The sequence below is a fragment of the Convolutriloba macropyga genome, chromosome 6 (assembly GCF_964194025.1).
Source record: "Convolutriloba macropyga chromosome 6, txConMacr16.3, whole genome shotgun sequence".
NCBI classification, from domain to species: domain Eukaryota; kingdom Metazoa; phylum Xenacoelomorpha; order Acoela; family Convolutidae; genus Convolutriloba; species Convolutriloba macropyga.
This window is the reverse complement of record NC_134473.1, coordinates 47,096,780-47,107,965: the sequence shown is the minus strand read 5'-3', so window position 1 is coordinate 47,107,965 and position 11,186 is coordinate 47,096,780. Positions and strand designations below refer to the sequence as shown.

Genomic DNA, 11,186 nt, shown 5'->3' with positions numbered 1-11,186 from the left:
CTACTACTACTACTACTACTACTACTACTACTACTACTACTACTACTACTACTACTACTACTACTACTACTACTACTACTACTACTACTACTACTACTACTACTACTACTACTACTACTACTACTACTACTACTACTACTACTACTACTACTACTACTACTACTACTACTACTACTACTACTACTACTACTACTACTACTACTACTACTACTACTACTACTACTACTACTACTACTACTACTACTACTACTACTACTACTACTACTACTACTACTACTACTACTACTACTACTACTACTACTACTACTACTACTACTACTACTACTACTACTACTACTACTACTACTACTACTACTACTACTACTACTACTACTACTACTACTACTACTACTACTACTACTACTACTACTACTACTACTACTACTACTACTACTACTACTACTACTACTACTACTACTACTACTACTACTACTACTACTACTACTACTACTACTACTACTACTACTACTACTACTACTACTACTACTACTACTACTACTACTACCACCACTAGTACTACTACTACCACTACCACTACTTTATCCAACAAAAACAATGAAACAGACCAATACTTGGAACAAATTTTATGAAGCAAAGGTGATGACGAGAATCCGGCCCCTGCTTACTTGTTATCACCGCCGTTTGAAAGCCTACCGATTGATATATAACCCTAATCAATGGCTAATGATTGTAACCCCGTGTTCTTCCTGTTAAATGTAGACGCGGAGACTCTGTACAGGACTTTGTTCGACTTGCTAACCCCTCAACAATCTGGTAGCCCCATTCGCAGTTGTGCCTTTCATCGTCTGTCTTTTTAGAAGCGAGGCCACCGAATCCATAATTGAACCTCGTCTTGATTGTACCTGTGATCAATTTCAATTTTGCCCTATTTCCCTATCTCAATTGCAGTCTTCCCGTGGCGTTTCAATTCTGGCTCTCTGTCTCACTGTCTCAAGAACTCCATTACAAAGAAACTGACAAGTCTACAATATTATTACTGATATTATCTCTTGTCACTAAAAACTGATTTTTTTGGTAAAGAGCATCCACTCCCAACATCAAACATACTTGCCTTACAGGCTGCAAAAGGTTGAAGAGTTATCCGTACGCTTCCCAGGCCTAGGCCTCGACTTATGAAACGACTTAAAAAGTCTAGTAGGGGGGAGGCAATATTGACTATAATTACACGGTCGAGCTTCCTAGTTAAAGTCGAGCTAATATCTTTTCATGGGTCGAGCTTAAGTGTTTTCATAACAAAGAAAGTCCAGCTAAGCTCTTTCATGGGTCCACTATTATTTATTTCATAACCGACAAAGTCGAGTTAATGTCTTGTCATGGGTCCACTATTAGTCTTTTCAGAAGTCTATTTTTTCAAAATCCGAAATTTTTCATTGTTTTCTGCTTCTGTACATAAAGCAGCAGGGCCAGAGCAAGACTAAATAGCTTTGCATCAGAGCAGTCAAACTTAAAAATCAGCTGGAAAACTCCCAAGAGCCGTAGGATCTTCGTCAAATCTTAAGACAAAAGAGTTATGGCAGCTCGAGTATATTATCACATTACTTGGTTCAATGATACCAGCTAGCTTAAGTGTATTGGTCCTAATCCATTAACCATGACAAAATTTCGACGTTATTCAGTTTGTTTTGCCCTCCAAAATTATGAACCATGTTTTTTTTTAAAATAATGCAGTTTTTTGAGGCATTAGTGGTTCTTCTGAATCGTAAAAAATGAAGGAGCATACACGCTGACTACGTTATATGCAAAATTGAACTGACAATTTGAATGGCAAAAAAGCAGACTTATGAAAAGACCAATGATGGACCCATGAAAAAACTCTAACTCGACTTCGTTTGCAAACACTGTGCCGAGCTTAAGTTCATTTCAAATATTGGGTCGAGCAAAAGTCTTTTGTAAAAAGTTCGGGTCCAGATAAACTCTTTTGCGAAAAATCTGAGTCGATCTAAAGTCCAGAATGTCTTAGAGTCCTGCTAAATATTTTCATAGCTCGAATGAGTCGAGTATGGTCTTTTCAAAGTAAAGTACATTTGGGTGGAGCATTGTCTTTTCATAAGTCTGTACCTAGACCCGGGTTTAATTACCTGTTTTTGACCATACATTACTGGATCACTAATAATCACAATGTCTTTATGCAATTTATAATGTTCTGTCTGATATAAAATCAATTCTTTCTATTTCGATTTGAATCGAATGTCTCGCCACTCTCAAAGAACACGGAGGTCACTTTATTGTCCAATTGACCTAAATTGCAAAAAATTTAATCTGAATTGAATCCTTTCGCCAAAGTTTAAAAATATATCAGGTTGTGAAAAACAATCTATTTATAAAATTAGTACGTATTATATTACGAGATTTACGTAAAAAATATTACTTATAAAAGCTACGTATCAAAATATTTCGAGATTTGCGTATAAAAACCACTAATCTATGTTTATTCATTCTTGCCCAAAATTCTGCAAAAATAGCTTGTTTCATGTTGGGAAGAATCCCCCTAGTCATTGCTCAGAGCTAGTAATTCCAAAAAATTTAAAAATGGGTGAATATATATGCCAGGCCGGCTTTTTTCTTCCCTCAAACGTTCACTTTTTACGCATAGTAGTGACAGAAGAAAGACATCATTTTGTAGCTCATTGTCTAGTTTTATTTTTTTTTATAAAAACCACTAATTTTATCGGTGGTTGAAAAAGGGGAGCTATGTAAAAATAGAAAAGAAAACAAAAAAGCAAGGGAGGGGGTTCAAGATTGATGCGAATAATTAATTATTAAATTATGTTTAAAAATTTTTACAAAAATCTCATGAAACAATCTGTAAATATAAAACTATATTTGATGTTACAAATGTTTTGAAAACAAAACAAACCGAAGATATCTGTATTGAAAAGTATTGAAAAATTTACGTATTGAAAAGACAATAAACTGAAAACACTTACAGTTCAATTTTGTAAATTAAAACCCATTTTTGTGCTTCACAAGAGTTTTCATTTACACCAAACAGAAAAACAATATTGGACAGGTGAATCGCAAAGTTAAACAGACAATATTTTTTTATCAGGGGTAAGAAAAAAATTAAATTTCCTTTCACTATAAAATTAAAATGGAAGTGAATTTATAAATTGTTCAAAGATTCATTGCCTCACAATATTTGACCCAATTTAATTCGCCAGAAGCTTAAAATTAGATGCGATACTCTTTAGGCACAGAAAAGTAACAGAAATCAAGTATTCAAGATCAAAAATAGAAACGAGAAAATTTTGGAAAACTTAGCACATCTCGTTGGTGGTGTCTCTGACTAAAAACTGTTTTGCCTGAAAATGAAGGCTCTATTTCATAGACTGATTGAATCAATGGCAAAAGAGTTGGAGAGTTCTTTTAAATTTTCAATTAAGAAAGGGAAAGGTCGAAAGTTTTATAATTTTTTTGTAGAAACTAAATTGTTTTTATAGATTCTGAGGACACCTAGGCTTAACCTCAAACCCACCTCCTTTATTTTTTTGAAAATTTATTTGATTGCAAAATCACAGATCTGACCGATAGGGGATTTTTGAGACAAGAACAACACATATCTTTGTGATGAGAGAGAAGCAGAAATTGTTTTTCATTTTTAATTCTAAATTTTGTTGACTGTTCTAGATGCTTTCACGCTTGCCACTCATTTCAGACCACAAGGAAAAAAAACTCCGAGAGGTCGTTTCTACAATTTCGCTTTAAACAAAAAATGAACTCATGTCAGGATAAAAATTTAATAAGTCGAGAAAATGTTCTTTTTTGTGAAGTTTAGCGCAAAATGTTGCCATGCATAATAACCTTTCCTCATCTTGTATCTTTCATGTTCTATGATCATTGGGCACAAATTGGCAGAGTTTTGTCTTAAAGGGGCAATATAAATTTTAACAACAGGACAGCCACAAAGTAAAGAAACAACGGAAAAAGATTTTTTTTCGGAATCTTCCTTCTGAAAATATTGACGATGATGCTTGCGCTGTTAAAATGTTTTCTCTTTATATAGTATCATAATTTTTGGACTTTGTATTGGAAAGGGTTTTGCTATAAAAAGTCTTTTCTGACTCTCCAGTCAATGATTGTCCTAATTTTTAATATATGACTCATCTTGTATTTATATCTCAATCTGCAGTTTGTATTGATCCGATCTGACTTCACTGCTCAAACACACAATGCCAATCTTCTTTGTTAAGTTATTGTCAAAAGCTAATTGCAGTTATTAAAAATTTGAATGTTTTTTTGTAGTCAGCATTTTGTCAGCCTACACTGACAAATCTCCCTTATTTTAACACATTGCTTCGTTTAAACTTATGCTGCCAAAACTATATAATAAAAATTGATTTAGCAATAACTTATATAAACAATTTTTCTGTCTTTGACACATAAATAAACCAACAAATATGTACAAATTTAGTCAAAATTTCCCGTTCTAAACTTTTTTCAATTGTTTAAATTGGTTTTCTCCTTTATGGTTTGCTATCTATCTCAAATCGAATCCACAGTTTGACAATGCACTGAAGGAATTCATCGTTGCCGTCTGTTCCAGAGCCTTTCGCCGCAGAGCCGCCAAACTTGCCGGATCGCCACCAGCTCCAACCGGAACCGGACTCGTGCTATTAAGAGGTGCCACAGCCGATACTGGGGTCTCTATAATAGTCCCAGGAGCACCCGTACCTCCTGCACTGGCGCACATCATTGCATTAGCGAATGTCTGCGCCTGGTGATTGAGTCCTGGAAAGGTGACGGGGGTCGGGGTGCTAGGCGCCAGAGGATGTGTTGTCTGCATTCCAGACAAATTAGCCGAAACGTGCTGACTTTCGACGCCAAAACCAAACGCAGTGGCCTGATTTATGGGGTTGGCTGTTGCAATTCCGTGTCGTGGGTTGCCAAATGTCGGTGGAAATGTGAAACTTGCCATAGTTGAATTGTTTGGCGTGGTGCCGACATTGCCCGATGCCCCCCAGCCTCTTGGATCTGTGGAAAATGGGTTGTAGCTGCAGACGAAGGGGTCACCCCCAAATGCTGCGAATTGTCCGAAACCCATTGGGTGAGAACCAGGGGTCAAAAGGGCACCACCCCGGAATACAGAGGGCGAACACTTCTTTCGTTTCTTCCACTTAGCTCTTCGGTTTTGGAACCAAACCTGAAAAATGATGAAAAGTTAAATTCTAAGAACTTGGTGTTGATAAATTATGGTTGTCATCAATTTTTTCTGTTTAAATCATAAAACTCGTCATTTTTGAGTTGCAGCTAGAGATATTCCGGGTGAGAATCCATCTCCTGGGCTTTATTAACTGGTCTTCAAGGAGACCTATGACTACCATGTAGAACTTCACCACATATGTACATAAGTAAAACTGCATTGGTTTCCGGATATGATTCAATTCTGACCCTGACAATCGGGCCGTCAATAAAATTTCTTACGTGAATTAGAGTGGGCAGCAACTTTCGAAATTTTGCTTTGTATAAATGAAAAAAGCAACTGTTTGCCCTTCCTCCCTGGTGGAATATAATTTGATCTTTGTCTCTTACATAATATGGCATGTACAATTTGTTGTGTGATTCCACATCTATGAAGGGTATAAAAAACAACTAACTGTTATCATCGTAAATACTTGCTGCATTATTTACTTCACACAGACTAATGAAAACAAAAAATTGCGCATGCTGGGGGGGGGGGGGGAGGGGAGGCACTTCCATACCATAAATTGTATTGATGAAAATTTTAACCGAAGATTCCGAGTTTATGACTGATTTTTATACACGAGAACGGAGGAGAACAGCCACAATTGATAACTTTGTTAATATGAAATTGGTAAATGTCGATGATTGGTTAATACATTTGCAAAAAACTGAATATTTAACCTAGCGGTCTACATCTATGTTTACATGTTTTCCCATAAAATTTTATAGTAGTAATAGAATGATTATAAACATAAACCACTTGTTCAGAATGATTCGAGATCACTCCATTAGTGTCCATTAAAAAAATTTATTGGAAAAGAGTCAATTTGTGTCTAATTTGTCAATTAAAATAAACTGAAATTTTTAAATTGAAATGACAAGTGTTCGAAACAATTTTTTCATTTAACTTTTTTCCTACTTTCCATATCCATGGAACTAAAATCACAATTGATATTTCTGAGTTTTGGTCTGAAAATTATTGTTTTGTTTCACTTAGTAGGCTTTTATTGGCTCAACAGGAAAGCTATTTTTGAAAATTCCGTGAGAAATAATGAAAGAGTGAGATAAGTTGACGATTTATTTTATTATCCTCGCATTACTTTGGCATTTATGTTTTTGTGGGAAAATGAAAATAAGGAAAACTATTTAGATATCTGCGCCCTCTTTTTTTCCTTTCATTTTCTCTCTTTCTCTCCCTTTTCGTTGGCTCAGATGGTTAAAGAAGTTCTAATATGCCTCACGGGATAATATTCAGGCTAGTTATAACTAAGTTATAACAAAAGTGACCAGATAATTATGAGATAATAACAACAGTTACAAATTGAACATAACATATATTTTGTTGTTATTAACCACGATAGTCGAATGATTAATGACTCTTTAAAAAATTATATAACTCTTCTTTTCCCTCTTTTAGTGAGTGAACAAAAATTAGAGTCCAAAGTTCAAACAGGGGAAAAATTTGAGAGCGCATTCTTGTCTCTCTCACTTTCTATTCAATGGCAACCGCGAATAAATAGGGGAAGATTTTCTTCATTTTAGGAAAAATTGCAGCTCAAGCCTAATTCAAATGTATTTCGGTCGGTTTTCGTGTGGGGAATTGAGCTGAATCGGAGTGTTTCCCCTTGTGTACCCTCGTTTCTACCCCAACAGCTCAAACGCCACTGCCCCCCCCCCCCAAAAAAAAAACCCCAGAAAAATCAAACACGAAAAAGGGCTCTAAAATATTAACTGCATGAAATAAGCAAAGTATTTCTGCAACTTTAAATCTTACATTTACAATTTCTTAACAACCAGTGAAATATTAATCAATAAATGCCAGCCAATAATTTAAAAAATCTTGAATAATGAAACATCGTATTTGTAAAATTTTGATGATCTGCAAAATATTGATATAATCTTTGTATGATATTAGCTGCAGCAGAAGGGATGGAGAAAGTGTGATATGATGGGATTTTATGAACTAGTGTCTGTTGTTTTGATTGTAGTTAATTGATGTGTGCCGTGAGACTGTCTGTGGCAATAACTTTGCCAAGTTAGCAAACAGGATATTGGATGAATTTGTTCATAATGTGGGTTAATGTGAGGATATGAACAAATAATTGTATCCTGTCCGATGACAGACTAAGTGGCGTGAGTCTTTTCCCCCTCCGTCCCTCTTTCTCAATCTCTCTCCTTCTTCTATCTTTTTCCCTTCTTTCCACATCTCTCTTACAACCCCCCCCCCCTCCAACTCTGTATCCCGGCCACACCCGTAACTTTTCATCATACAAATGCTCTCTTCTGATTTGCTGATCTATTAACCGATCTCAAAGTCTCGAAACCGATGATTTAAAAAGGAGAAAGAGCAATTCAAACGACGTAGATCTTATGCTACTGAACAATTGAGAGTAAAAGATTGAAGTTGAATTGTCTAAACAAGAACACGCATTTCATAAAAACAATGACGACGCTTTTGTCGGTGTCGCGACAAAATACTCGAAACCAAAATGCCCAACGAGCCAAATACCCAAAATACATTCAATATTTCATACTATATAGTTAAGATAATCAGAAAAAAAATGTATAGCATAGTGATAACTGAGATGAATATTTTACAGTGTAATCACCAACCACGGTCATGCCTCAGTGGTCCGTGGGACTCGACAAAACGCTGTAACAACTGACGATAAGATCAAATACACCGTGTAAGTATGACAAGGCTGCCTGTGATGATAATTGCTGCTATCTTGTAATCGAAATACTAAATCTAGTGACTAAATCTGATATTGCTACACTGGGCATTGTGTAAGATGTCACATAAACCGCTTGTTTTTTTAATAATGAAAATTTTTTAATTTATACTAGCAATTAGAACCGCTTGTTCTTTCCCTGCGAATTATGCACATCGTGCAAATCTTTCCTTTAGTGTTTGAAACTTAAAGTATCGAAAGAGTGTACTTTGAATTTTACCAAATCATTTACGGTAACAGTTTTACAATTTGGCTAAGACAGCAGTTACCTAATTGACACGATAACTGCACAGAAAATTTTCGCCAATTCAATTTTGATTTTTTCCAAACTATAAAAACTTCTTGAACATTTAAAATTTGAAATTTTACGCGCTTGTTTTCTGTTTGTTAATCAGAACCTTAACAGTTTTTTATAATTTTAAATTGGGTATTATGCTTTAGAACTCAACAGCGTATTACTATAATTGTAGTGGTATAAACTTTGAAAGCTAATTTTCAACCGGATACTAGAACAAAATTGGCTTTCTTTTTTTTTTAAAATTGACCTATAACAACTTTCTAATAAAAATTACAGTCCAAAAATAGCTCTACACCAGAGAGTACAATTTGGAATATAAGGACTTCCGAAACCCTAAAAAATTTTGGTTCGATTTATTTATTTAATTATCCCGATATTAACAAGAAACAATTGGAATAAAAGTACGCTTACCGAAACTTCGCGATTTTCAGGTTACGTTTTGTTTTTTTTATCTATGCCTTGATCTTTTCCGCTTTCAAATCAATTTTTGACAGACAATTTTCACTGAAACTGTCTTTAATGGAACAATGAAAGTTTGAATTCATTATCTTATCATCTATTTTAAATCCCTCTTTTCCGGAATCCATGTGAGCAGTTGAAAATTTCGCAAAATTTAGTTGAACACTTGCTTGGTCAATTATCTTTTTGAAAAAAAACTCGTGTTGTGAATACTAATTCCGTGCCTTATGAAGAAAATTTAAGAAAAAAATTGGTTACAGGATATAGACTGTCTAAATATATAAGTTTTCTGTATTTCAAAACAAATTTTTGCATAAAAAACTGTGCGCATACCTGTACTCTGGACTCGGTGAGGGCAATCCTCATAGCCAGCTCTTCCCTCATGAAGATATCCGGATAGTGTGTCTTGTTGAAACATCTCTCCAACTCGTTCAGCTGGGCCGGAGTGAACCGAGTGCGGTGTCGCTTCGGCTTAGGCACCACCGACTGGGCCGAGTTTGAATTGTTGTTATTACCCGATGTCGGTTTCACCGGCGAGTTTGACCCGGCCGAGTTGGGTTTTGCGGGAGATGAAGAAGGTGTGGCGGGTTCGCTGACTTCGCTTGAAACGGGCGAGACTTCTGCAAGTTGCTGTTGTTGATGTTGGTTTCCGATTGAGAGGGGAAGATTTTGTTGTTTGAGGGCGTTGTTTCCGGGTATGGTCATGTTGTTTGTTTGGATGTTCATTTGTTGTTGTTGTTGTTTTGGGTGGTTTGTGTTTGCGGTAGTGGAGATGGAGATGGGATGTAGCAGGGTTGTTGCTTCGGGGCATATTCCTAAAAAGTAAGGAAAAAATGTAGATTATCCTGTTTTCCCCCCTGTTATAGAGTGAAAATTGAGATCAATTAACACGCAAATTGAATTTGGAAAAATGCAAATTGATACTTGTTTGCTCAATTATAAATTCATTACTATATTTACCATTAATTCTCATATAGATTACAGGTGGTGCTCTTTTTAAAAAAAGGGTGTGAATCTTAAGAAATTTATATAGATAACTTTCTTGCACAAAGCCACCATTTTTTCATAATAAATTCCGGAACTTTTCTTTATCTTTCAAGTTTTGCAGCAAAAAATGACACCGATAAATCTTCAAATAAGCTCTAAGTTTGTATAAAGCATTAAAGATTGAAGTTTAAAATCTATATTTGTAAAATAAATTTAATTATTTTTAATGAAAAGTAAATAGATTCAAACGTGATAATAGGGAATCTCATTATTTTAATTTTGCTCCCAAACATTTGTTTTTGGGCAGCTGTGAAAAATTTTGGACCATGAAAATAAGGACCACTTACAAGTTAAGCATCCTATTAATATTTCTCTAAGAAAATAGTATAGTCATTTTATTGAATTTTTTAAAATCATCTACCAAAGCTTAAATGATAACCGAAATGAAAAAGTCCAAATGCCAATTTTTTTAGAGCTATTTCAAAATTAATCAAGTTATTATATGAAACTCTGATAAAAACTATAATAAAACAACTTACCGATCGAATTCATCATGAAGTAACCTTATAGAATCAAGTTCCCAAAAAAATCAACATTAGAATTTTCAAAAGATAAGTTTCAAGATTATTTTTTGGATCAATTTGACTGATAATGACTTTCAGATTTGGAAAATTGATCAAATTTTTATCAGAAAACCTTTCAACTCCTCTCTAGGTGGAATCAGCCAATCAAAGTGCAGCATTTCTGCTGTCCAGTAAAAAGTGAGGGAAAATAACATGCATCCTTGATTAGATTACCTTTGTGATAAAGGGGATAAAGAATAAATAAATACTATTTGTGTACATAAATATTTTATATAAACACAATAGAACCTTGACCCCATGTAATAGCTGCCTATTTATGAATTAATCTTCTTTACTAACCGCAACAATTGGATCTAACTGTTTCAAATTAAACCCTATAATCTAGTACATACCAGTTACGAACATACCAGTCCGTTATTTGTCAAAAATGACCAATAGGTTTATAGAGGCAAAACTAATCTCAGAAGCTCTTTAAAAATAATTTCACATTTTCTTTCAAACCAACGAACTCTTCGCGTAAAATGCATGAGCGAGTTTTTGGTTTTGCAACGTAATTTGTTTGCTTAGCTTAAAAGCTATACATGTTCAAGTTTCTTATTGTTTTTTACAAGACTGCAAGAGTTCAATTTTAAATTTTTGTTAAAGTAGACCCCACAGTCTGCATTAATTAAAACTAGTCTTTGAAATCTTTAAGTTGATAATTGTTCCTGATAACATATTTGTTTGCAAAAGGAAAAAGTTTGAATTAATTTTGCACAATATAACAAGGTACGTTTTGAGCTCTAAATTTGCCTACAGCAAGCAATATTCTTACTATCTATCTATACATCTATCTATCTATATAGATCTATCTATCTGTTTATCTATCTATCTGTCGATCTATAT

The 11,186-nt window shown here is 34.6% G+C and overlaps 2 protein-coding genes across 2 annotated transcripts in view; both read right to left on the bottom strand.

Moving 5' to 3' along the window:
- Positions 1-3,799, bottom strand: part of LOC142341716 (gamma-aminobutyric acid receptor-associated protein) — a 335,133-nt gene extending 331,334 nt beyond the window's left edge. The window contains exon 1 of the mRNA XM_075392880.1: positions 3,795-3,799. The gene's annotated coding sequence lies outside the window, so the exon portion shown is untranslated. The remainder of the gene's footprint in view (positions 1-3,794) is intronic.
- A 581-nt stretch (positions 3,800-4,380) lies between these two features.
- Positions 4,381-10,628, bottom strand: LOC142341005 (homeobox protein orthopedia B-like). Its single transcript, XM_075391819.1, has 3 exons — positions 10,257-10,628; positions 9,064-9,545; positions 4,381-5,200 (listed from the first exon to the last, which is right to left on the bottom strand). Exons 1-3 carry the CDS (start codon positions 10,270-10,272, stop codon positions 4,538-4,540), a joined length of 1,161 nt encoding a protein of 386 aa, XP_075247934.1. The 5' UTR covers positions 10,273-10,628; the 3' UTR covers positions 4,381-4,537.
- Between the last annotated feature and the right edge of the window lie 558 nt (positions 10,629-11,186).

Excerpts from the sequence above, each read along its gene's own strand:
- LOC142341005 (XM_075391819.1), bottom strand. Across the intron at positions 5,201-9,063 it reads TCACCGAGTCCAGAGTACAG|GTTTGGTTCCAAAACCGAAG; the intron begins GTATGCGCACAG and ends ATCATTTTTCAG.